The sequence below is a fragment of the Palaemon carinicauda genome, chromosome 32 (genome assembly GCF_036898095.1).
Source record: "Palaemon carinicauda isolate YSFRI2023 chromosome 32, ASM3689809v2, whole genome shotgun sequence".
Lineage (NCBI taxonomy): Eukaryota > Metazoa > Arthropoda > Malacostraca > Decapoda > Palaemonidae > Palaemon > Palaemon carinicauda.
This window is the reverse complement of record NC_090756.1, coordinates 21,222,994-21,250,967: the sequence shown is the minus strand read 5'-3', so window position 1 is coordinate 21,250,967 and position 27,974 is coordinate 21,222,994. Positions and strand designations below refer to the sequence as shown.

General features: G+C 42.8%; 1 protein-coding gene across 3 annotated transcripts; it reads left to right on the top strand.

Moving 5' to 3' along the window:
• Positions 1-27,709, top strand: LOC137625312 (uncharacterized). Of its 3 annotated transcripts, XM_068356143.1 has the most exons (5): positions 1-2,097; positions 2,240-2,391; positions 26,317-26,405; positions 26,795-27,282; positions 27,629-27,709. In XM_068356143.1, the coding sequence occupies exons 1-2, from the start codon at positions 189-191 to the stop codon at positions 2,383-2,385; spliced, it is 2,055 nt and encodes a 684-aa protein (XP_068212244.1). In that variant the 5' UTR covers positions 1-188; the 3' UTR covers positions 2,386-2,391; positions 26,317-26,405; positions 26,795-27,282; positions 27,629-27,709. The 3 variants fall into 3 exon arrangements, 2 of the variants coding, with proteins under 2 accessions (XP_068212244.1, XP_068212243.1); XM_068356142.1 differs by having other exon boundaries at positions 26,795-27,709; XR_011040834.1 differs by lacking the exons at positions 1-2,097; positions 2,240-2,391 and adding an exon at positions 24,259-24,283 and having other exon boundaries at positions 26,795-27,709.
• The last annotated feature ends 265 nt before the right edge of the window (positions 27,710-27,974 follow it).

Here is a 27,974-nt window from a genome sequence, read left to right as displayed (position 1 = left end):
GTACAATATAATTTCCTACTTTCTGGCAACAAAATCCGTACAACATCCACCAAGCAGGCCTTCACAGAGACTCACAAAGACACCAGTATCTCATTGACTCTCTTTTCAAGCGCAGTGTTATTGTTTACCTCGTGAAAGTTGCCAGCTAATGTTTTTTTTGTTCACGGTTATTATATAATATTATCAAGATGCCTAAGAAAAAAGCATGGAAACGGAGGCTGGAACTGAGGGACATAATGAAAGAACGCCATGAACAGAAAAGGAAATTGAAATTATATGAAAAAGAGAAAATGAATATTATGGTGGCAACACCTAGTTGTAGTGGTGTGACAGACGAGGCAACTTCCAGTGCTACGCCAGATCCTTTGTATGAGTCGGAGGACGATTTGTCAGATGAAGACGACATTGATTATTGTGTAGAAGACGAAGGAGAATTGGATATACAAGCCCTTAATGACACCAATAGTGAGTGTGTGGCAGAAAAATCGGGTGCAGAGATTAGAAAACTTTTGTTTGCTGAATACGAAAAAGTTCATGGTCTTGGGGAAGGTAGTGGGGGGGTTGAAGTGAACGAAGAGTGTCCTGTAGTGCTTACTAGCGAACAAGTAATATATGAAATGGCTGAGAACATGAATTGTCGTGATAAAAAATGTAATGGATCGGGAGAATTGACAATAAATAGGGAATATTTTGACAGTGATATAAAGGTTACCTGTAATGTTTGTGAACGGGTTATCTATGAAAAAAACTCCCCACGTATGAATGTGACTGGACACAAGAGAGCCACTGTTTCCCCTATAACCACTTCAATAGTGTATAATACGATATTGGATGGAACTGGGTATTCAGGTGTTCGAAAACTTAGTGGCGTATTGTCAGTGGACCTAATGAGTAAAACAGTTTATGAACGGAACAAGGAATATGTTCATAGTCTTGGAAAAAATAAATATGATGCCCTTCAGAAGAAAGTTCAGTGGTCCGTTGTTGAATATTATAGAAAAATGAATATTCATCCGGACGATAATGGAGTCCTTGACATTGATGTCATCTATGATGGCACCTGGATGACCAGAGGCCATAATTCCAATATTGGTGCAGGCATTGTTGTAGAGGCTTGCACGGGATTTGTGTTAGACGCTGAAATTTTGTCTAAATTCTGCTATAAGTGTGTGGTAAATGAAAACAAACTGAAGAGGAATGAAATCAGCCAAGAGGAATTTGAAGTGGTAGAGGCGACCCACAAAGAAAGCAAAACCTGTACAAGGAACTTTGAAAAGTCATCCGGTATGATGGAAGCTGAGGGAGCCAAAAAGATCTGGAGTCGGTCAATTAGCAAATATAATTTTAGGTATTCAGTCTTTGTTGGTGACGGAGATTCAAGTGCATATAATGCAGTTATAGGGCTAAATAACAATGAAGGGCCCTATGGAAGAAATCACCGTGTCAAGAAAGAGGAGTGCATAAATCATTTTGCCAAAAGACTCGGCTCTAGGTTGAGAAATCTGAGAGAAAGACTTGTGAATAAAGTTGTAACAAAAACTGGAAAAACTCGCTTCCATAAGTACTTGCGTGGCAAGGGAAAACTAAGTGACACCACTATAGGTCACCTAGTGATGTGTCTGAGTGCTGCCATACGGAGGGCTAAGAGCTATGATGAGTGTGACAGGCTGGAAAAACTGAGGAGGGATATTTTAGCTACCCTCCTCCATGTAACTAGTACAGATGAAGCACCGGACCACTCGCTGTGCCCCGATGGTGAAAGGTCTTGGTGTTTTTACAAGGCTGACATATCCCGTGGCAAGGAGCCAAGGACACACCAGCAGATGAAGGTGAAGATAAATCTCCCTCCTGATGTCAAGCATCTTTTGCAAGAGGTGTATGACAGCCTGACAACAGATGAGCTACTGGAAAGATGCTTGAAAGGAAGGACTCAGAACATAAATGAGTCTTTCAATGGAAAATTGTGGGCCAAGTGTCCCAAGACAAAATTCCAGGGTTTGCAGAGGGTCATTGCTGCATTTCAAATTGTTGCAAGTGAACACAATTCTGGTTATGAAGAAAGCTCTTTAGTCCCACAAATAAGTGGAGCACCTCCGGGTAATATATACATACACACACGGTATCTTATTTATGTCTTATAGTTTTGATATATTCATATATTTCCGTACACATTGAATTTTGATGATAATTTATAATACTGTACTTCTATGGGTATTGATTATTTTATTTCTATTTACAGGAAAAGCACAGGCACAACAAGAGAAGGAGAGACTGAAGCAGAGTTTAAGAGGGAAAATAGAATCAAAGAAAGTAAGAAAACGCCTACGGGAGCCTGACCAGGAGGAAGAGCAGGATGATCCTGGATATAAGGCTGGGGCCTTTTAATTAAAGGTTAGGTTTTGAAGTCTAAGAAATAACTGAATCCACTTAGAAATTACTAAATATCCCTAAAGAATTACATCTCCCTAAGTAAAAACATAACTTGCACTTTTAAAACCTGGCTACAATGAGTGAGGTGGTTTCTCATGATACCCTCCCTTTTGAGGGGATAATATCACTTATATATAATAAGTGAGGGGACCAGGTACCATAAAAGTACCCCCAAGAACATCCAAAAGATATTTCAGGTACTTATAATACTTTATGTTTGTTTTCTATGAAATTTTTTTTCACTTAAACTTTGATGGCCGATATCTCAAAAGTAAGTTTTCCTAAAATTGTTGCACTTCAAAGTCTCTCTTCCTTATTTTTTGGGCTCAGGCCATGTCGTCCTGATGGAAGTTCCTTCATTAGTAGATTCCTAGGTATGTTTGACTACAGTGATATATCCCAGAGAATTTACCAAAGGTATCCAGAATTCTAACTCCTGGAGCGAATATCCCTTAGAATTTAAAAACGGATATCGCATAATATCAGTGGACGTATTATTGACACGTCTCATAGCTATCTACACCCCCAATAGTGTTTTCGCTTCGAGAGGGAAAAAGTGGCAAGAATATAGGAGAGTCGTTAAAGAGGCGATGCTCTCGACACTCCTACTGTACTGTAAATAGTGCGCCGAGGCGCCACCAAGCTATTCTTTCGCTTGTAGCTTTGCTGACCAGTGTTTATCCCGTGTTATCTCTCGCTATTTTGGAAGTATTTCGTCGCTATGATGTCTTCACCAGCCTCATCAGCTTCTGGAAAGTTAAATAATATCTTTGAATTGTGTAAATGTAAGCTCTTGCCAGTTTTGCTCTTCGATTGAGATCGTATTTAACGTAACAAGAGCTGTTGCCAGCCGGATGGCATCATGGACGCACTCGTTCTTCTTGTTCATTTAGTTAGCAAGAACGATTTCCCAGCATTATTCGCTTTAATAACTTTAGCTATTTAGATATTTAGCTAGGGATTTTTATATTATGTCATGGTTGTCATGGATTTGCCTATTTATGATCGAGCCTCACGAGTGCTAGGCTTCCTAGCCTAGGCACCTACACACTTCATGCATGATATAACCTTCCTGGTAAAGTTTTATTGAAGCTCAGGCAATATTTTATACAATTAAGATATTACTGCATAACATTTTCCTCTTCCAAGATAGTATACAAGAGAGTTTCGGTGAACGATTCTCTATGCTCCTAGACTTGATAGCCTAGGGGCTTTAGTATACTTTCTTACATGTCCCTTATTGCTCTTGTATTGTCTTTTAAGGGGAGACTGACACCTCCTATACCTTTCAAGTCGATACCATCTCTACGAGATCTAAGAGCAATTCCCCTTCCCTCTGATCAGCTTAGGCTATCCTCAGTTAACTTTGCTGTGAACTGTGTTCAGGCAAAATTTACTGGGGTGTTTCGTTTCTTTCTCTTAACCACTGACACGGTTTTTTAGTTGAGAACGGGACATCAGAGTAAAGTCTGTTTTAGGCATCTTACTGTCTTGGTGAAATGACTTCCCAAGTCAGGTTAAGTTGCCGTTCAGGAGGCTAGACCTCCCTAGGCCATACTGGAGGTTCTTGTATATCAATTCCTCCTTCCTCGGTCTAGCAGACAGTCCTGTACCAGTAGATCTTAGACTGAAGAAATTATTTCTTCCTTGTTTAAGATCTCTGGTACAACATTCTGTTCTCTGGTGAGTTTGTGTCCTATGGCTGCTTTCTCACTCGACTAACCCAACCTGGGGAAATGATTTCTCCTACTTGAGGTTACTTTATGAGATCAGAATCCTTCAAGTTAGGTAATGCCTTAGGGTATTACCTTACTTATAGGACTTTTACCCCTTCCCCACTATCTCTTTTGTGTTGGATGAACCATCACCCTTTCTGGCCGTTGTTCTACATTTGACCCTATGGGTAATCTATAGAATTGGCCTGAGGTTCCCTGTCTGCTGAAGGCTGGGCCGGCTGCTGGCAGGTACCCTTATATCCTTGAGAGTGCTCTCCAGTCCTCCCTTGGACTGCCTTCCATAGCCCATATGGATGGGATATGGTTGAGTGGAAGCCCGAATATAATTCCCCTTCCACTTGTACCCTCTTTCGGGATGTACGCCGGCAAGGCTGTGCCTTTGCCGTCCTCCATCCTCTCTTTCTCTCTGCCTTTCCATATACTGGGCCGGCCGCCGGCAGCTAGTAGCTGTCGTCGGCCATGTTGGGTGTCTGTCGGCCGGCAGTTACTATGCCGCCACTTGCCGTGGGTGTCGCTGATCGACTACCCAACGACAACGAACATACTATGACCGGCTGCCGGCAACTGAGTTGTCGGCCGGCAGTCGGCCACCCAAGTTTATATAATTGTCGCCGGGTCCTACTTGATAGAGGGATCCTTCGGCTGCCGGGGGGCAGGGTGGCAACTGCCGACCTCTTATCTTGAAGACAGTATCTGCTTTCAAATAGCCCAGAATAGGCCCGGCATATGCCGGCAAGTTCGGCGTGTGTCGGCAGGCCCGGCATGTGCCGGCGGGCCCGGCAGATGCTGGCAAGCCCAGCAATACTGGCGACATGCCGCCGCCAGTCAGTGCTGTAGCCCAAAAGTTTTCCAACCTAAAAGTGGTTCATGGGCAGCCAATTGTGAGATCATCACATTTAGGGAGTGATTCTCCCTATCAATTAATGGTTATTATCCATTAATTTAATCCCCTATATTGAACATGGAAGACTGTGTTAAGAAGACACTTTATATCTAAGGATATTATCTTCCCTTTGAATTCATTATGAATCTATGGTTCAATATTGGAGCAGGTCATAGCAATTGGCTGGACAGGAAACACATGTAGGTGTCTTTCCTACTTTCTATATTACTCTATCCAAGCTAATATTAATTAAAATATGTATGCTGAAATCTGAGAATTTCACCGAATACTTATAAGCTTTTCTTTCTTTACAGGAGGAGCATCCCAAGTGCGGGAACAACTTTTGCAGGGTCCGTAGTAAGAGCTACTACGGACATGGATTGTGCAGGGCCCATGCTCGCTGCGCAGTCACCAAAGGGGCTCTCAAGTACTGGGACCCACAGGTATGTACCGTTTGTGACAAACTGGTTGAGGCTTTTGATGATCTAAAGTCTACTGAGTCGAGGGATGCAGCAAGGGACACGCTGCGAAAATGGGTCATGGGTTTTCAGAAGAACACCTCTGGCCCATACCTTCCTTATGAGAGGATGAGGGATTGTTTCTTCCCTAGGGCATCTGCAGATGCAATTATTCCCCAGGCTCAACCTGAGATCCCCTTAGTTCAGATTCCGGTAGAACCTGACGTTTCGGATGCCTTACAGAGCATCCAATTAGAGGACATCATGTCTGTTGTCTCAGAGGAGACTGAGAACAATCTCTTAGTGGAAGAACTGGAGCAGGAGGATGAGGTACCTCCCGAGTCTGAAGTCGAGAAGACCGAAACTATTTCGGTATCATCTGCAGCGGTGACTGAGCCGACGCCTTCGACTTCCTCCACTGCATCCCAGTTGGATTACATTACTGTACAAGTACGCTACGCTCGCTACTATCCATGGTGCAGGACATTTAGAAGAAATCGTCCGAGAAAGAAGCCTCTTTCAGGACGGAGATTTATCAGCTTGTTGCGTCACGTTTAGCCCCGAAGAAGCTAAACATCAAGGACCTCCCCGCCTTCTCTGACGTTAACCCATGGAGGTACGCAGAGCACATGCCTATGTCGGGGGGAAGATCTTCCTCTCAGAGAAATTGGGCACAGTTCCAGTAGAGGAAATCGAGTTTTGGCCTAGTAAAGGGGCCTACCCGGATTGCTATGTCCGTCTGAGGACAGAGCCAGCATCCAAGGAGGAGACAGAGCCGAAGGAGACGATTGTCCTTGAACTATCTAAGACACAGGCCTTATATACAACCACCTTGAAAGAGAGGGCCTTTACTAGTTCCAAGGTGCCAGCTCTCAGCAAAAAGCACCTATCCTTTATTGCTGACCCCAAACGTGCCTTCCCCTTTATGGACAAAGGGTTTAAGGCAGTTGAGGCAGGGAAACCTTGCCCTACACTTGAAGAGTGTACTGTAGACCCTTTTCCCTCGCCTTCCCTTCAGATGATAAGGACTGGAAGAATGTCCATAACCTTCTCAGTTGGGAAGCTGGAGGCAGATATCGCTGGACGGCAGTTCAACGAAGACCTCCCGAAGCTGTCAGAGTTTCTCCTGCGCAGGGAACAGGAGACTAAGGAACATCTCGCTGCTTCCATGTCTCTGCAGACTGGCTTAGAGACTGGCAAGCATCCCAGACACCCCAGATATGTACATGGTCTTTGCCAAATCTCATTTGGCAACAGTCACCAAGGATCTGTACAATTTTATTAAAGCCAGAAGGGCTTTTAGGGAGTTCGTGTTCGCTTCTGCTATAGTGAAGCACGAACCAAGGAAGCTGATAGCCTCCAATATCTGGGGAAAAGACCTCTTCCCAAGTGAAGTAGTCAAAGAGGTCGTGGACAAAGCCGCTTCGGAGAATAGGAATCTCCTCTCCAAATGGGGCTTGTCCTCTGAAAGGAAATCTTCCGCTGATGAGGGTCCCCTGCCGAAGAACAAGTCAAAACGACCAAGAGTGCCCTCTAGGCCAAAGCAGCAGCAACAGCTTCCGATGGCCACGGTGCCCCAGACGGTGGCAAAAAAACCACCACCTTTCAACTGGTGCCCCAAATGCTGGCGACCCAGTCGCCCGTGTTCACCCCAGTATTTGAAAGGCAATCAACTACCTTTAAGCCGAAGTCTCGAGGTTCCTTTCGAGGATCCCCTAGACGCTCCTTCAGAGGCAGGGGCAACAAAGGTGGACGTGGCCAAGGAGGCAAGTCCTCCAGCCAGCACTCCAAGTGAGATGCTGCCGGTAGGAGGGAGACTTCTCCACTTCCGGGATTGTTGGACCTTCGATCCCTGGGCCCAAAGCCTAATCAAGAAAGGACTAGGGTGGAGTTGGAGCTCAACTCCACCAAACTTCCCTCAATTCTTCCAACACTTAACCCCCGTACTGGAAGAATATGTTCAGGAACTTTTGAACAAAAGAGTTATACGGAAGGCAAAGTCCATCAAATTTCAAGAAGGCTATTTTGTGTTCTGAAGAAGGATTCAGAAAAGCTCAGAGTCATTCTGGACTTATCACCACTCAACAAGTTCATAGTGAACCACAAGTTCAGAATGTTGACGCTTCAGCACATAAGGACCCTTTTGCCCAGGCGGGCATTCACAGTCTCCATAGACATGACGGATGCATACTGGCACGTTCTAATCAACCGTCAAGTTTCCCCCTACCTAGGGTTCAAACTACAGAAAAGAAAGTACGTTTCCAGAGCCATGCCCTTCGGCCTAAACATAGCCCCAAGGGTATTCACAAAGCTTGCGAATGCAGTCATTCATCAACTACGCCTGAAAGGAATCCAGGTGGTACCCTACCTGGACGATTGGCTGGTATGGGCAGCATCCGAGGAAGAATGCATGCAAGCCTCCTAGGAAGTGATCCAGTTCCTGGAACACTTAGGATTCAAGATCAACTTGAAAAAGTCTCAGCTTTCTCCAGCTCAAAAGTTCCAGTGGCTGGGTGTCCACTGGGACCTACAGACACACTGCCTTTCCATTCCATCAAAGAAGAGGAAAGAGATAGCAGGATGTGTCAAAAGACTCCTTCAATCCGACAGAATATCAAGAAGGCAACAGGAGAGAGTGTTGGGGTCCCTCCAGTTTGCCTCAGTGACAGATCCAGTATTGAGAGCACAATTAAAAGATGCATCAGGAGTTTGGAGAAAATACGCATCAAACGCTCGAAGCGATCTACAAAGACCGATACCAAATCGTCTGCGATCACTACTCAAGCCATGGTCGGAGGCCAAGAACCTAAGAAACAAGGTGCCCTTGAAACCACCGCCACCAGCAGTCACCGTTCATACGTATGCCTCGAAGGAGGGGTGGGGAGGTCATTCTCATCTTCGGAAAGTCCAAGGAACCTGGTCTCCCCTCTTCAAGTCCTTCCACATCAATTTTCTGGAAGCCATGGCAGTTTTTCTATCTGAAAAAACTGAAACTTCGATGCTCAATCCACATCCGTTTGGTTCTAGACAGCGAAGTAGTAATGAGATGCCTAAATCGACAAGGCTCGAGATTGCCTCACATAAATCAAGTGATATTGGCCATCCTTCGTAAAGCCAAGAAGAAGAGATGGCACTTGTCAGCAGTCCACCTTCAAGGGTTCCGCAATGGTCTCTAGACGCAAGATCATTCTCTTTCATATTACGCAAAGTCCCAGGACTGCAGATAGACCTCTTTGCAATGAGCGACAACAAGAAGTTACCTCGGTATGTAGCCCCATACGAGGATCCTCTAGCAGAAGCGATAGATGCAATGTCCATAGATTGGAACAGATGGTCCAAGATCTACATGTTCCCTCCAACCAACCTTCTGTTGAAAGTCCTCGACAAACTGAGATCCTTTCAGGGGACAGCAGCAATAGTGGCCCACAAGTGGCCCAACAGCATTTGGTTCCCTCTGATAACGGAACTACGCCTGAAGCTGATCCCGTTGCCGGAACCAGTTCTGACTCAGCAAATGCAGAAATTGACTGTCTCCGCTTCATCAGAGAAAACTCAGAACCTTTATCTCATGATTTTCTCGCCCTGGCGGTCAAGAAACAGTTTGGGATTTCTAAAGACAATATTAACTTCTTAGAAGAATACAAGTTCAAGTCAACTAGAAGACAATATGAGTCTTCCTGGAAGAAATGGGTGGCCTTTGTCAAGGCGAAGAAACCTGAGGAGATTTCTACGGATTTCTGTTTGTCCTTCTTCATCCATGTTCATGAACAAGGTTTGGCAGCCGATACGATTACTACATGTAAATCCGCCCTGGCCAGACCAATACTATATGCCTTCCAGGTAGACTTCTCTTATGAAATCTTCAACAAGGTTCCTAAAGCCTGCGCTAAACTTCGGCCTGCAGCTCCTCCAAAGCCCATTTCATGGTCTTTGGATAAAGTTCTTCACTTAGCATCAACTCTGAACAATGAAGATTGCTTGCTGAAAGACTTGACTCAAAAGGTGATATTCTTATTTGCACTAGCCTCAGGAGCCAGAGTTTGCGAAATAGTGGCTCTCTCGAGGGATGATGGCCACATTCAGTTCACAGACAGCGGAGAACTGAACCTCTTTCCGGACCCGACGTTTCTCGCCAAGAACGAGCTGCCCACTAAGAGATGGGGTCCCTGGATAATCTGCCCTCTGAAGGAAGAAGCATCCCTCTGCCCAGTGGAATGCCTAAAGATCTATCTTCGTAGAACTTCATTATTATTATTATTATTATTATTACTATCCAAGCTACAACCCTAGTTGGAAAAGCAAGATGCTATAAGCCCAGGGGCTCCAACAGGGAAAAATAGCCCAGTGAGGAAAGGAAATAAGTAAATGAAGAGAACAAATTAACAATAAATCATTCTAAAATAAGAAACAACGTCAAAACAGACATGTCATATAATAAACTATCAACAACATCAAAAATAAATATGTCATAAATAAACTATAAAAAGACTCATGTCCGCCTGGTGAACAAAAAAGCATTTGCTCCAACTTTGAACTTTTGAAGTTCTACTGATTCAACCACCTGATTAGGAAGATCATTCCACAACTTGGTCACAGCTGGAATAAAACTTCTAGAGTACTGCGTAGTATTGAGCCTCGTGATGGAGAAGGCCTGGCTATTAGAATTAACTGCCTGCCTAGTATTACGAACAGGATAGAATTGTCCAGGGAGATCTGAATGTAAAGGATGGTCAGAGTTGTGAAAAATCTTATGCAACATGCATAATGAACTAATTGAACGACGGTGCCAGAGATTAATATCTAGATCAGGAATAAGAAATTTAATAGACCGTAAGTTTCTGTCCAACAAATTAAGATGAGAATCAGCAGCTGAAGACCAGACAGGAGAACAATACTCAAAACAAGGTAGAATGAAAGAATTAAAACACTTCTTCAGAATAGATTGATCACCGAAAATCTTGAAAGACTTTCTCAATAAGCCTATTTTTTGTGAAATTGAAGAAGACACAGACCTTATATGTTTCTCAAAAGTAAATTTACTGTCGAGAATCACACCTAGAATTTTGAAAGAGTCATTCATATTTAAAAAAACATTATCAATACTGAGATCCGGATGTTGAGGAACCACCGTCCTTGACCTACTTACAATCATACTTTGAGTTTTGTTAGGATTCAACTTCATACCCCATAATTTGCACCATGCACTAATTCTAGCTAAATCTCTATTAAGAGATTCACCAACCCTAGATCTACATTCAGGGGATGGAATTGATGCAAAGAGAGTAGCATCATCTGCATATGCAACAAGCTTGTTTTCTAGGCCAAACCACATGTCATGTGTATATAGTATGAAAAGTAATGGGCCAAGAACACTAACCTGTGGAACACCGGATATCACATTCCTATAATCACTATGGTGCCCATCAACAACAACTCTTTGAGATCTATTACTTAAAAAATCAATAATAATGCTAAGAAACGACCCACCCACTCCCAACTGTTTCAGTTTGAAAACAAGGGCCTCATGATTAACACGGTCAAAGGCAGCACTAAAATCAAGGCCAATCATCCGAACTTCCCGACCACAATCAAGGGATTTCTGTACAGCATTGGAGATTGTAAGAAGGGCATCACATGCTCCAAGGCCTTTACGAAAACCAAATTGCAAACTAGGGAGTAGATGATTACCTTCAGCAAACCTATTAAGACGTTTTGCCAGAAGACGTTCAAAAACTTTAGATAATATGGGAGTTATGGAAATTGGGCGGTAATCACTGGGACTTGAGCTACCACAAACACATTTACATAGAGGAGTAACATTTCCAAATCTCCAACTAGTGCTAAAAGCTCCTCTTCTTGCTAACTTGCGCAAAATAACAGATAACTTTGGAGCTAAGAAATCTGCTGTCTTTATAAAAAACAAAGGAAAAATACCATTTGAGTCAACACCTCCATAAGCATCAAGGTCCATCAACAGAGCTTTAATCTCACGAGATCAAAAAGCTAAACTAGTTAGTTTAGCCTCAGGAAAACAGGAATGAGGAAGTTCAAGTTTTTCATTACTCTGTTTACTGTCAAAAACATCAGCCAAAAGGGTTGCCTTTTCCTTTGGACAGTGAGTGACTGAGCCATCTGGTTTAAGTAAAGGAGGAACTGTTGCATCTACACCAAAGAGTGCAGATTTAAGGGTAGACCACCATTTATGTTCCTGAGTTGTACCAGAAAGTGTTTCTTTTATGGTTAAATTGTACTCCTTTTCAGTTGAGGCATAAACTCTCTGAGCAAAAGCTCGAAGCTGAGTATAGTTGTTCCAGGTCAAATCTGATCTGTTACCCTTCCAAAGTTGATAGGCCTCCTGCTTCTCCAAAAACGCACGTCTACAATCATCATTGAACCACGGTTTGTCCTTCACTCGGTACCTTAGCACACGAGAAGGGATACGCCTATCAATTATGTTGACTAGATTCTCATTCAAAGGGACAACAGGATCTACACTATTATATAATTGTGACCAATTCAAGCACAAAAGATCATGTAAAATCCCATTCCAGTCTGCTTGGGATTTCATATAAATTTTACAAGAATATGATATATCAGGGACAGGCTGCTCAGTCTTCACTAATAATGAAATCAAGGCATGATCAGATGTCCCGACTGGAGAACCAACCTTACCAGTTATAATGCCAGGGGAGTCAGTGTATACAAGGTCCAAGCAATTACCAGACCTGTGAGTAGCTTCATTTATGATTTGCTCACAGCCTGATTCAGAGGCAAAGTCTAAAGCTCTTAAGCCATGGCGATCGGTAGGAGAGATGGAACTTAACCACTCCCTATGGTGAGCATTAAAATCACCAACAAAGACAAAAGAAGCCTTTCTATCATCTTCTTGTATCTTAGCCATAATGGTAAGAAGACAATCGAAGATAGAATCATCCATGTCTGGATTCCGGTAGATAGAACATAAATAAAAGTTGTTATGCCTGCCACAAACTTTTATTACCTGAATCTCATGACATCCACATTGATAGCAGGACTTATGAGAAGCAGGGTACTCGGTCCTAATATACACCGCCATTCCCCTGGCCCTAGGGATGGCATCACGTTTCAACATTATTGGCTTCTTAAAACCAGTTATAAGGAGCTCAGATGAGTGCCTCATATTAGAAACCAAAGTTTCTGAGCACAAAAGAATATCATACTGTCTGGACGCAACTGTAAGGTCTTGGATATTTGCATGAAGACCACGAATATTGCAATACAGAAGACGACATTGATGAAATCTAGGACGTACTGGTCCTGGATTTCGCTCAATGTCTCCAGACAGCATAAGAATTAATAGAAATAAAAAAGAGACATCATACTTAAAAACTAGATTAACAAGAATTATAACAAAAACAATACGTACAGAATTATAAACAAAGTGATTGATGATACCCATAGACTATAGTAAAAAGTCGGAAAAACTGGTCAACATGGAGGAGCCGATACACCATGCAAGGCTAAATACCCTCCAGGATAGCCACTTCAACTGAAGGGAGGACAGTAAGGATGGTTTTGAGAAGAAAAAGAATCAGAAAAAGGAAAAGACTACCTCTTGATAAACCACCAGGCATCCATGGCCCTTCTATTAAGCCTGCCCAACACACCATTTCAAAAAAACAAGAGGAAGAAAAAAAAAAAGATAGAATAGTGTGCCTGAGTGTACCCTCAAGCAAGAGAACTCCAACCCAAGACAGTGGAAGACCATGGTACAGAGGCTATGGCACTACCCAAGACTAGAGAACAGTGGTTTAATATTGGAGTGTCCTTCTCCTAGAAGAGCTGCTTACCACAGTTAAAGAGTCTCTTCTACCCTTACCAAGAGGAAAGTACACTGAACAAATTGCAGTACAGTAATTAACCCCTTGGGTGAAAAAATGTTAAGTATCTCATTGTTGTCAGGTGTATGAGGAAAGACGAGAATATGTAAAGAATAGGCCAAACTATTCTGTGTAATTGTAGGCAAAGAAAAAATAAGCCGTGACCAGAGAGAGGGATCCAATGCATTACTGTCTGGCCAGTCAAAGGATCCAATACCTCTCTAGTGGTAGTATCTCAACGGGCGGCTGGTGCACTGGCCAACCTACTACTTTAAGGGAGGTCAGCTTTTCAGGGGAGAGACTTCTGGTTCAACGTTATCCTTGAAACAGATAAGGGCGAAAATCACCTATTTTATACGCAGAGCGGATCCAGACAGTACACCCGTAGGTCATGATCCGAGAAAAGTTGCCTCGTCTCTGAATTTATTTCAGACAATGTCGTTTGAAAGCCTGCGTGCTTACACTGGTTGGAAGTCTTCCAGAATTTTCTTCAAACACTACGTGAAGCAATTACAGGAAATAAAATTTCATGTGGTTGCGGCAGGCAGTGTTATAAAACCTGCCGCTTAATTACTGCGAAGAACAGTGCACTAATTGGGACTTTTAGTGAAGGGTGTACATGATAGACTTTTAAGGTATATCATGTTAAGTATTGTGTTTAGGAAGACACTATAGACTGTTCTATCTATACAGGTGACATCAAGCATAATAAGCTGACACAAGTGCCAGGCATTCTTATATGCACAGTGTTCCTAGTAATAACAGTATACATCGTGAAATATTATATTTCCCTTTGAGTGGCTAATGTTTCCTTTTCAGGTGAAACTTATTTATTTTCTGTTATTACTGTTTATGCTTTTACGCAGAATTGTTTAGCGTAAGATGTAATTGATTACAACCATGATTTCTATTTTTGTAATAAACAATAGAAAGAATCTTTGTGTCTCTTTCACCTCAAATATTCAAAATTAAGTATAAATCAGAGCATCCTTGATTCTCTTAATATTTAAGGAAATATTGGGGGACTATAGTTTCTACTATTCCAAGCAAACAGGTAAGAACTGATTGTACTAACTGTTTATCTTACTGATTTAAGGTTTCCTACACGTATATAAACCTGTCTGTCTTTTCATATCCAGACTTGGGAGGTATCAGTAACTTATACAGAACTATACCATCTAAGTACAAACTATGCTTTACGTATATAATGACACTAATATACATACTGTTTGCTAGATTGTTCCTTGAACTCACAATCCTCAAGATTTTTCCTAAAGTCTACCTAGATTTTTCCCTGTAGGGGGCAGGAAGAACTGACATATTTTATGATCAGTTAATTGATGTATAACGGTAACATCAAGTGTCTCTGGTCCAGAAGACCAAATAGGAAATATTTATCTCGAGATAACGGCAAATTGAAAATCCACAGATACTGTACATTATTGCTCTGGTAAACTTCCATCAGGACGACATGGCCTGAGTCCCAAAAACAGATTTTGAGCGAAGCGAAAAATCTATTTTTTGGTGAGGTAGCCATGTCCTGATGGACCCACCCTCTTTTTGACAAAAGGATAATGAATCCCTCCCTATGGTACTGTATCTGCAGCACCTACAAAGCTACAAAGAATGTCTTGGTGGCGCCTCGCGGTGGCGATTCGGCGCACTATTTACAGTACAGTAGGAGTGTCGAGAGCTTCGCCTCTTTAACGACTCTCCTATATTCTTGCCACTTTTTCCCTCTCGAAGTGAAAACACTATTGGGGGTGTAGATAGCTATGAGACGTGTCAATAATTCGTCCTTTGATATTACGCGATATCCCTTTTTAATTTTTAAGGGATATTCGCTCCAGGAGTTAGAATTCTGGATACCTTTGGTAAATTCTCTGGGATATATCACTGTAGTCAAATATACCTAGGAAGCTACTAATGAAGGAACTTCCATCAGGACGACATGGCTACCTCACCCAAAAATAGATTTTTCGCTTCGCTCAAAATCCGTTTATTGTCCGATTTCTTTCATTTAAAAACCTGTGAGCTCCTCGTTGAATTTTGCTTTAAATTCTTCCCTCGAAATTTGGAAATTTTTATGTCTTTATTTTTCTAAATAATTTTTTGCATATGTCATGGGTAATTTTTTCCCCAATTTGCAGTTCATTGAAAATAAGGGACTTATTTTTGTTACACCTCAATTTCCTGGGAAGATTCCTGTAGAGAATTTATTTGTGATTGTTTTTATCTTTTATTTTTGTAATTTGGTAAAAAACTGTGGAAGCCTATAGGGGTTAACCGAAGTCTATTTTCAAAACGAAAAATATTCACTAAAAAAGGGGGGTGGTAATTAGTTGAAACTTGTGGGAAAAACTTTTCAACAGATGTACTATACATGGCATACCAAATCATTTTGAATTTCATAAAAAGAAAAAAAAAAGGTCTGTTTTCAAAACGGTCCCCCCAACCGGGAAAAATAGCTCTATGAGGAAAGGGAATAAATAATCTGCAAGATGAATAATGAACAATCAAAATAAAATATTTCAAGAACAGCACCAACACTAAAATAGATCTCTCACATATAAATTATACATAAACAAGAGTTAGAGAAATAAGATAGAATAGCGTGCCCAAGTGTACCCAGAACCACTACCTCAAGACATAGATTGAGGTAGACAAAAAAATCCACAATCCAAAAAGTTTCCTTTGATGCTCGATAGTTAATACAGAAACTGTTTCCAGGTCTATTGGATTGAATTATAAAATTTGGGCCTCAAGCCAAGCTATGGGGCATCAAAGGTCATTCAGCGCTATAGGATACAAATTAATCAACCATACCCTTACACTCACACCATTTGGTATCATTTCAACCTATGCTGTAAAATCAATCACACCACTTTCACACAAAACATTCTGGATGTAAAATTAGACCGGATTAAAAAGACCAAAAAAAAAAATAAAATCAACTAAAGCTTGTGATAAAACTTAATACTCCATATAAATTTTTTCAAGTTCAGAGTAGTGTTATAATTTTCCCCCATTATATGTCTTAAATGTCTGCTGACTTATCCCAAACACATAAGATATTTTGAAAATTATTGAAAATTATTGTACATGTATGTTCCCAAAACCCGTAGTTCTTTTCTTGCACATCCAATTGTGGACCAAAAGAATTTTTATTTCTTGAATACCTAGCTATAAGCAGAAAGTTCCAAACTCTCTCTAACAAAACTGCCCCAAAAGGAGGCCATCATTATTTCAAGACAAAACTAATTGAGACTGAATCAGACAGGACTTTTTGAAACAACTACATTGCCATCCTTGAAAAAAAGTTCAACAGAACCATTCATTAAAGAAAACTTTCACAAAGTTTCTTGAAGACCACTCTATAGTCTCCATGAAGAAAACTTCTCACTTGTAGATTAAACCATTTTCACAAAGATTTGAGAAACTGCTCAAACCAAAAAAAAAAAAAAATTGAACTGATAAATTCTGTCCTGTAACAAACTTGAGTTATTTCCATGAACCTAAGCGAAGTGGAGCATAAGAATAAGCCTCAGCCAGGTTAACTGAAAATATCCCATCCCTTCCTTTGATTACATCTCAGGACACAAGAGTAGAAAGATATTAAATGGGTAACATTATTCGAGAACAATTTTGGCTCTGAAACCCAGTAACAGTGGAATCATGATACCCCTATATTGAAGACCACTAAGACTGAGGCAAAGTAAAACTCACCAACTCTTTAAGTTGATGCTAAGACCAAGATGAAGTGTGTCAATGTATAGGTTCAAATTAAGCGGGGAATAATTTTTTACTAGAAATGCATGACGAGCGATTATGTCGCAGTTCCGATAGGCACCGCTGCTACCTCGGGTCACCTTGGTGGGCGTTGAGGTAGTGGTAGTACGGGAGTCGGCATATGAAGCTACATTTGCAGTGGAAAACAGGGAAGGGTGGGCTATAGCACCTTAAGGATTCAACCAAATTCAGCCAAGTCCCTTGTCAGGCTACCTCACAAAATTGGGAAATGTGCCATGGTAGATAGAATTTATTTTACAAAATAAATCTTGGCAAAGAGGTGTATCACATATCTATATTGCACCATTACTGAAAAATTCCATCCACTGCCCCAACTTGAGGGTGTTGAGCTAGAGAAATAGATGATATTTTCTTGTTCACCAAGTTGCCATCTCTGACCTTCCCTTATGTACAGATACATTTGATGTAAGAACATTCTATGGGTACCAACTAGTCCTTTTTGTTTAGTCAATACACTAAAAAATTTTATTCCCAAAGATGTAAACTGGGACAGGGGGATTTCCCTATCCTTCATCGTGCATAAAAAGTTCTTCAGTCAGAAAAATTAACATGTTCATGACTTGATCATCTTGTTTCTTGATGATGTATATGCTAAAGTTGCTATGCTGTGTGTGTACATCAATCAGCATTACTTCAGTAGATCCTCTAGTGCCTTGAACAGCATTATTATCTGTGACCTCAATTAACCAAGTTCCCCTAGTTTCATTCCATCCTTCCCCCATCACACAAAAATTTAACTTGCAACTCAAAGATGTTGATAAGCATCCTACCGGCCAAAAGTTTTGTCAACTTCTTAATCAGAGAACACTGTTTGTTCCGTAACTGAAATACAAACCACGCTATTTAATATGGGTAATTACTTTCAGCATAGCTGAAATGACGAGCCATTAGAATTTTAACGGGGGTTTACTAACCCACCGCTAGTTAGCGGAGGGTGGGGGCTGGGGGAGGGTAGCCTGCTACCCTCCCCCCTCACACACACCTGTGCTGAGTTCACTTTGCTATCGGCTCGGGCGCTAGACGTACGTGTCCGCTGTCACCCTCGCCTACACTGACAGCCATTGTTAATCTTTTGTATGCTTCTTCTTTTTTCTCAGAGTGTTTGTGAAGTTGGCCTCTACCATGCAAAAGTGTCCCGGGATACCTGACCGCCCTTGTGGGACTTTATCTCGGCAATAGACACCGATCTACACACCTTATGCCCTTATTGTAGGGGCCAACGGTGTGATAGTAATAATGTATGTGGTGAGTGCAGGGAGTGGTCTACCTTCCAGTGAGAGAGGTTTTCCCGGCGCCGGGAGAAGAAGTCCAAGCGGGATATTTCTCCTTCAAAGGTTTCTTTTAAGAAGGAAAATCCTAAGGACTCTTCTTCCGTAGCCCAAACCTCCTCCGAAGCTCCCACTCGATCGGCTTCTCCCGAGAGGCCGTCCAGTGGTAGCGTAGGCCGCCTTTCTGTTGACCGATCTCAGGGTTTGGGAGAGGGAGTTGCCTTCCATAGCGAGGCAGCTCTTCCTCCTCCCCCGGGGAGGATTTAATTGTATCATCTAATGTTAATGTCAATGTATCTAATAATGATTTGTTCCGTAACTGAAATACAAACCACGCTATTTAATATGGGTATTACTTTCGGGGTAGCTGAAATGACGAGCCATTAGAATTTTAACGAGGGTTTACTACCCCTATCACTAGTTAGCGGGGGTTAGGGAGGGGTAGCTTGCTACACTCCCCCCCCTCACACACCTGTGTGCTGAGCTCACTTTTACTTCGGCTCGGGTGGTAGCCGGACGTGTCCGCTTTCACCCTCGCCTCTTTGACAGCCATTAATGCTTTTGTTTTGGTTTACTTACTTTTTCTTATACTTGTATTATATATATAAACATTATGTTTATGTATATATTTGTGTATAAGAAAGGTAGTAAGTTTTCTTTCAGTGTTTGTGCTGTGTGTGTGATGTACGACAACGACACTTGCGTAGTGCAAGGCCACCACGGTTTCACGTCATGGGGTACGGCCTCTCCCTCTTGGTCCATCGGTCTTTCCTTCGGCTTTTTCTGTTAACTCGGCCGCCGTAGGGAATCGTCATCGCTGGACTCTCTTCATTCATCAATTATCTTCGCTGTTCCTCTTTTCTTACGGGGAACTTGGATTCTCAGCGAAGGGAATGTTGGAGTTTGGATTGACTATGGTCTCTCTCTCTACTCGAGGTCGGTCACCCCTTACTATTACTACGCTCTATTACGGAAGCTCCTTCCCGTTGTGGGTTGGGTTGCTATTCCGTTTATTTGTCTTAATTATTTTTAATGAAATTAATTGTTTTTTTAACTTTTCAGCTTCTCTGTGGGGAACACTTCCCTTCGGGGGTCAGTGGTTCTTACTATTAGTGAACATTCTTAGTTGATTTAGATAATTATAATTGTTATAATTCTGTTTTTATTTCTGTTACTCCGCCCTCCTCCTTCTCCCGTGAATGTCAGTGGGGGAGGAGGGCGCATACTTAATTCTTTATTCTTATTTTATGCTATTCCCTTTGGGGTTACTCTTCGGAGTTCCTCCTTGGGGAATTTCTGTTAAAATAATTTTTAATTTTATTTTCCCAGTTAGCTATGTAGTTTTTCTTCGTTTGACTAAAGTGTGCCAACAAAGCAGAGCTGTCCTGTTTGTGCCTGGGGAGTTTTCTGTCATGGGCGTTATCTCTTCTCTTAGAAGTTCCTCCGTGACAACTGCCTGCTCTTCAGTTCATCTTAGAATGCTGAGGAGGTTCGCCTCTAGGGGTGGGGTAACTTCCCTTCCGAGGGAGGTTCCCTTCCCAGGTGTGAGATGTTCTCCATGCAGAGGGGGAACTTCTCATACCTGAATAATTCCTGTTAACTTGGACTGGGTTTTCTTGGTCCTCAGGCGGTTATGCTCTTGGTGCTGAGCGACCGCACTTGTAACCATGCTCAAGGAGCTGAGTGGTTGCAAGGCCGGGCGCATGAAAACTTCAGGCGGCTATGCTCTTGGGGCTGAGCGGTCGCACCTGCTGCTATGCTCAAGGAGCTGAGCAGCTGCAGGATTAGTCATGTGAATTCTCTCGTTCGTGAGAGAGGCCACTCATAGAGACTCCTCTTTGGAGGATTGTTCCTGATTAGACCAGCTTGCTGATCCGGACCTCTCCGCAGAATTGTTCGCCATTTCCTAGACCTGCTGACCTGCCGTCTCCGTTTCTAACTGCTGACGCGCTGGGGCTACAACGCATCCTATTGTTAACAGGCATCGATCCCTTCGGGAAAAAAAGGGCATATGGGCAAATACTGCACATACTCCCCTTAAGCGCCAGATTTCCTCTGCGCACCAACGTTCACCTGCGCATCAGCGCACATTGTTGGAGTTTCCTGAGATAGCGCACAGGCGCTCACCAGTGCTTCAGCCTGCGAGTGTCTCCAAGTCTCTTCTACGAAAGGCACCTCTCCCATTCGCGGGAGAAGTCTCTCATAGAGACCCCACCTCGGAGTATCAAGCAGAACTTACAGTGTTGATCGTCCTGCCAGCTCAACCTTGCACTGCAACGAAGGACTTCAGCTCTGGACTATAAAGCAGACCTGCCTACGGTCCTCATTGGGGGATGCCCGCCCTTTTTTTTAAGGACACATCCCCGTTCCTGATCATCCTGTCAGCTGACCCTTTAACCTAGTGCACGCGCGTGCTCGCCGATGACCTTCTTACGCGCGCAAGCACCAACGATTTTCGTACGCGCGCAAGTGCCGACAATCTTCTTTCGCGCGCAGGCGCTGCTGATCTTCCTACGCGCGCAAGCGCCGACGATCGTCCGCTCGCGGGCACCGATGGTTTCCGGCGCTTGCCAATCTTTTAACGCGCGCAAGCGCCGACGATCTTCTTACGCGTGCAAGAGCCGACGATCTTCAAGCGCACAAGCGCCGACGATCTTCAAGCGCACAAGCGCCGACGATCTCTTCCGCGCGCTCGCGTAAGCCAACAAACTCGTACGCGCGCGTGCCAACATTCTGGTCCGCACGGGCTCTTCATTCTGATCCTGCACGTCAATCTGATTCCTGCGCACCGTATGGCAGCCTGGTTTGGGACTCTAATCAGAGCGGTAGCACAGGCTTTCAAGCTGTTCTCTCTGAGTGGAGCCACAAATCCTTGGCTGCAACCACTTCCCCGAAGAGGAAAAGAGGAGTTCGGACGAGGTAACTTCTCCGAGGACGTAGCTGTCTCCTCGTAAGTCTTCGAGGTAGGCACTCTCCCCCCTCAGACTTTTCTCCCTTACCTTCGGACGAAGTTTTCCCGCCCTCAGGAGAGTCACGGGAGGTGAGACGATCCCCAATCACACCATTGAGGGAAACCCCACCTCGCGCGATAAAGTTTTCTCGAATAAGGGTGGAGAAGAGCCTGCCTCCGTCGTTGTTGGAGTCCTGCATCCCTCCCGGGAGGGAGTCAAAGGACTCCAAGAAAATACCGGGAGTCCTCTAGCACCAAAATCTTCAGGCTCAGACATTCCTTCATTATGGGAATGAACCTGTTTGAGCCTAAGGACATGAAGCAGGCGGCTGAGAGGTGTAGGGAGTCACCGAGACTCCCTCCTATATAGGGCTTTGACATTCAAGCCCTATAAACCCCCAGCACCTCGGCAGCCACGTCCCACCAATCAACGGCAGCTAAGACAGTGGGTCTAAGCCCTTTCTGGTCAAGGACAAGAAAGGCAAGAAGTCCCCCAGGGGAGGGAAGAATCCTAGAGGAAGCAACCGAGGCCGCAAACGCTAGGATTGGCAGTTTCCCTGCATGTCTGCCAGTGGCAGGATACCTACAAGGTTGCGCAGATAGGTTGCAGCAACTCAGTGCCGTTTCCTGGACGATTTCCGTAATCAGTCAGGGATATCGCGTCCTGTTCACAACATCTCTACCTCCCCTGAGGACAAATCCGGTGTCATTTAGCACCCTTGCCATGGGATCAGCAAGGGGGCAAACTCTGTGGGCAGAGGTCCAGATTAAAGCATACTTCGGTCAGCATGGAGACCGCAGACACAGTCAGTCTTGCAGTAAACCGCAAAGTGTTCCGTAACCGAAATACAAACCACGCTATTTACATTGGGTATTACTTTCGGCATAGCTGAAATGAGGAGCCATTAGATTTTTAACGAGGGTTAACTACCCTCTCGCTAGTTAGCGAGGTGGTAGGGGAGGGGTAGCTAGCTACCCCTCCCCCCTCACACACCGGTGAACTGATCCATTTCTCCTTTTGGCTCGGGTGATAGTCAGACGTGTCTGTTCTCACCCTCGCATATGGACAGCCTTAATCTTTTTTGCTTTTTCTTGCAGCTTGTGTATTTGAAAGTTAGCCTTTCTCTCTCTATCATGCGGAAGTGCCCTGGATTACCCGATCGCCCGTGTGGAACCTTTATGTCGGCGGTCGAAACGGATCCTCACACCTTGTGTCCGTACTGCAGAGGTCAACAGCTTGATAGAGACAAAGTTTGTAGTGAGTGTAGGGAGTGGTCTACCTCCCAGTGGGAGAGGTTTTCCCAGCGGCGTAAGAAGGAGTCCAGGCGGGATCTTTCTCCTTCAAGGGTTTCCTTGAAGAAGGAAAATTCCAAGGACTCTTCCGCTGCCCGAACCTCCTCCGAAGCTCCCACTCGATCGGTCTCTCGTGAGAGGCCGTCGAGTGGTAGCATAGGCCTTTCTTTTGTTGATCAACCTCGGGGTTTGGGAGAGGGAGTTGCCTCCCATAGCTAGGCAGCTCCTCCTCCTCCTCCGGGGGAGGATATTGATAACTCTGTGTCTAATAATGATTTGTTGCAGCTTTGGGCTTCCTTGGGGCTTAAGGGTTCACCCTCCAGGGAAGCCCTGTTTGACTTGATCCAGTTGGGCGCAGCTGTCAAGCAATCGCCGGTAATAGCGGAGGTAGATCCTCTGTCTATCGTCGACGTTGTTGTGGCAGAGGCTTCCGACAGGTCGGGTCAAACCCCTGCTTTGGTGGCTGATGTTGCTGAAGGCTCAGTCCCCCCCCTCCGAACATCCTTCGAGGGAGGAGCTGAGTCCAACCGTCTCTCCTGCGGGTGATTCTCCCCCTCGGGGGAGTTCACTGACAGAGACTCCTCTTCGGAGGACCGACGATGGTGTTCCTGCTCCTAGAGGTCGTCTTCGCCGCAAGGCTCGTCCTCCTCTTCGCCGTACAGGTCTTCCTTCTCCCTATAAGGGAGTAAGGAGGCGCCTCTTCAGATCTTCACCCACGACGTCTCGACGTCCCCCGCAGAGGATCCTCTTCGACGTGAGTCGACCGTTGCAGCTGCATCCCTGGACCTCTCTGCAGATCGTTCGCGATCTCCTACGCCTGCCAGACCTGTGGACCTTCCTTTGCCCTTCCTGGAAGCAGATGCGCAGTGGGCGCTTACGCACCCCGTTATCCTACGGGCACCGGTCCCTTCGGGGTAAAAGGGCTTGTCTCACAATGTGAGCAAGTCCCTTAAGTGCCAGGTTTCACCTGTGTGCCTACGATCTCCTGCTGTTGCTGATGACCTTCCAGACCTTCCAGAACCAACGCGCCAGCGATCTTCAGTAGCAGAGTCGACTTGCCAGCGCTCTCCTGCTCGCCATCGATCTCCTGCTCGCCAGCGCTCACCTGCGCGCTAGCGCTTACCTGCGCGGCAACGATCTCCTGTTCGCCAGCGATCTCCTACTCGCCAGCACACATCTGCGCGCCCCGTTCCTGACACGCGCCATGCATGCACACGATCTCTAGCTCGCCAGTGATCTTTCCCTGCGCGTCAGCACGCAACTGCGCACCATCACTCGCCCACGCGCCCACGATCTCCGGATCTGGGCACAGGCAAGAAGCCTTATCTATCGGCTTCTCGCCCGCGATCACCTACGCGCCCTTGGAACTCGTCCACGCGTCAGCCCTCGCCTGTGCGCCATCGTGCGCAGTCACCATCGCGCGCACAAATGCGCTCTTCAAGGCCTGGACGAGGTACCAAGCATTCACACGCCCACGAGCAGTCTCCTGTACGCGCCCACGCGCAGTCTACGGTACGCGGTTCCACACCTGCTTTTTGAAAAGGAATTGCAACTTTGTACGGTGCAAATCTTAAACAGCTTCGCTTAAACTCCCAAGTTAGTACATTCTCCCTTTAATTTTGGTTTTAATTATGGGAGGCAAGTTAGCCTTTGTGTATGTAAGCAGTGATTCGAACAGTGCAATGAAATCCAAGTATATTTTACTGTTTATCTCCTAGTGTTGATTATGCTAACATAGTGTTTTTGGATTATCAGTGCTATACCAAGTTATTCAGATATGTCAAGATTATTAAGTGCTTTATCCTTATTTATTCGTCAGTGTGAATGGCTTTAATGCATAGTATAAAGGATTAGTGTAATCATATTTTTTAATAAGTTACATTTGCACTGACTCGCCACGGTGCCCTTTTAGCTCTCATAAGTTTCCTGCTATCAGATTGGCTAAATTATCTTGTCCAACTAATCAGTGAACAGGAAACTTTTTAGAGCTAAAAGGGCACCCCTGCGAGTCCGTGCAAATCTGCCTCGCTAATAATAATTGACTATAGTCATGCAACGTTACATTGTTTTAATAAGTTTAAGTCAGTGTGTGATCATTCTAAATTTCAAAATTTCCCGTAAAGACTAAAAACGCTGGAAAAAATATTGCCTGCCAGTTGGTTTTATAAATGGATATATTGACGTTAAGGAGTTGTATTACTGTCACCAACTCTAAGATAACTAAGTAAAGTTACGGTTGCCTGTATTCTACTGATATACGGTTGAGAACAGTAATTTTACGGATAATTTGATTAAAATTCCGTCGTTTTGTGTATAGTTTTATAACTTTGAAATAATTTCCTAAATTTCACTACTGGAATATACTGTGAAACTCTATTTAAAACTGTTTAAAAAGTTTATAAAAAGTCTTTAGTTTTCATTCAAGATTCTTTTAAAAACAATTTTTACTTATGATTAGTTTAATCTTCATAATCTCCTATTGACGTAAATGGCCTCGGTTAGATTTCGCCACTAATCTTAATATCTTGAGCTTTTAATTCGATATTTCTCCAGTCGTCTTACTTCACGCTTCAGTCCTCAGCCATGTAGGCCTGGGTCTTCCAACTCTTCTGTGTCGTTATGGAGCCTAGTTGAAAGCTTATATTTCATATATTATCTAAATAAATATCTTATTATATAGAATGCAGTTGCAAAGTTAGAGATGTGGGAAATCAATTTGCCTAGGTGTAATCTAAATTAATTTGTTAGTAGAATTTACTCTTGGTAATTTTAAATCTTCAATTCCTTTAAAGCACGGAATTAGCAAATAGAAATGGCAATGAGTTTTGGTGCGTTTAATGAGATTAAGAGTAGAGTGAAAATTTAACTTAAATTTTAGAGCAAAAAACTTATGTAAATTATCATAATTTCAGTTGGTTACATTAAGGTAATGAGGACTCAGATTGTTTTCCCACAGGTGTAATTAAATAACTATTTCTAAGTGTTAAACATTCAAGTACACAAAATTAAGATAGATTTAAAGGTGAATAGTTCGGTATTAATCAGAGCTGAAGTGTGGTTTGGGCCACTTTTAACTTAAAGATTAATATCTGTAGAATTTCGGAGAAAATTTATCCCCAATGTGGTCTGTTAAAGAGGCTGTAGTGTATAGAGTTCTACTATTAGCCGATAACTTTGAGCACTAGTGTGGATTATAGTATCATATCAAACAGTGATTATGAAAATTATAACCAGGTTGATCGTTCGTATCATGAGTTCGAGAATTTGAAATTTTAAGATGTTCAGCGTCAACAAAAATAAGAAACTCTGCCAGGAAGAAAGTGCCTGTGTGTCTGTCATGCTATGTCATGCCTTCTTTGTCATATTTTGTCATGCTTTGTCATGCTTAGTCATGCATTCTACTCTTTCTCTAGTTATTTTGTTTCAAATTTATCCTAATGCTAAGCACAGACATAAAATGAAAGTTAGCAAGTTGCTAAAGACTAAGAGTTCCCAGAAATTTGTTTACTGTAGTTTGTGTATCACTGGTTTAAGAATTTTTGTGTAACTTTTTAATTATTTTCTTTTTTAAATTCATAGATCTGACACACCTTCACCACTGCAACCTAAAATCTTTTCCAATCTCTCAGGTGCTGGTGGTCCTCAGTTTGGTGTTGATTTGGACATTTATTTGAAACTCTTTGAGAACTTATCTTGGACAGCTTTCTCCATAATCATTGTAAGTATTTAAAAATTCTCTATTTTGGATTTGTATTCCTTATATTATACTGAATTTTATGCTTTGCCGACTTAGGTCATTGAAGTTCAGTAATAATTATTAAATTTTTAATCGTATGACCTTCTAGTTCTTTTGATAAAATGTTCATTGAAGTTCAGTAACTTTTGAAATGCCTTTATTTTTACATTTTAGTTTTTAATATACATCACTGAAGTTCAGGCTAACTATTGAAATTTTTTTATTTGTACGACCTTTTAGTTTGTAATATGTATTACATTGAAGTTTAAACTTTTAGAATTTTTATTCGTTAGCCCTTTAAGTTCCTATAAAAGTTAAAGTAAGTTCTAAAGTTTCTTAGCAGAGATATTAAAACTTTAAATTTCTTCCAGGTGGTGTCTGGTGTGGAGCAGAGCTACCAACCTGGAAGTATTGTTTAGCCTCTGGATAAATGGAAGTTTTTCAGAGTCAAACTCCTGTGAAGACCTTTCACGACAAACATCAAATATAGCAACTTCAAGTCGACATCTGTGAAATCTTTCGTTAGGAGGCACTGGGCCTACCAAGCACTGCAGAGTGTTGACTTGCCAAGCTGGTTATTGAAGCTTTTACCTCTGCAAATGTTAAAGGTGCCTAGTTTCAGTTGCAGTTTAATCTGGCAAATGATAAAGGTGCCTAGTTTCAATTGCAGTTTAATCTGGCAAATTTTAAAAATGCCTAGTTTCACTTAGTTTAATCTGGCAAATGTTAAAGGTGGCTAGTTTCAGTTTCAGGTTAATCTGGCAAATGTTAAAGGTGGCTAGTTTCAGTTGCAGTTTAATCTGGCAAATGTTAAAAGGTGCTTAGTTTCAGTTTCAGTTTAATCTGGCAAATGATAAAGGTGCCTAGTATCAGTTGCAGTTTAATCTAAAAAATGTTAAAAGGTGGCTAGTTTCAGTTGCAGTTTAATCTGGCAAATGTTAAAAGGTGCCTTGTTTCAGTTTAATCTGGCAAATGTTAAAAGGTGCCTAGTTTCAGTTGCAGTTTAATCTGGCAAATGTTAAAAGATGCCTAGTTTCAGTTGCAGTTTAATCTGGCAAATGTTGAATGTGCCTAGTTTCAGTTGCAGTTTAATCTTGGCAAATGTTAAAAGGTGCCTAGTTTCAGAGTTCCAGTTGCAGTTTAATCTGGCAAATGTTAAAAGGTGGCTAGTTTCAGTTGCAGTTTAAATCTGGCAAATGATAGAGGTGCCTAGTTTCAATTGCAGTTTAATCTGGCAAATTTTAAAAATGCCTAGTTTCACTTAGTTTAATCTGGCAAATGTTAAAGGTGGCTAGTTTCAGTTTCAGGTTAATCTGGCAAATGTTAAAGGTGGCTAGTTTCAGTTGCAGTTTAATCTGGCAAATGTTAAAAGGTGCTTAGTTTCAGTTTCAGTTTAATCTGGCAAATGTTAAAGGTGGCTAGTTTCAGTTGCAGTTTAATCTGGCAAATGTTAAAAGGTGCATTGTTTCAGTTTAATCTGGCAAATGTTAAAAGGTGCCTAGTTTCAGTTGCAGTTTAATCTGGCAAATGTTAAAAGATGCCTAGTTTCAG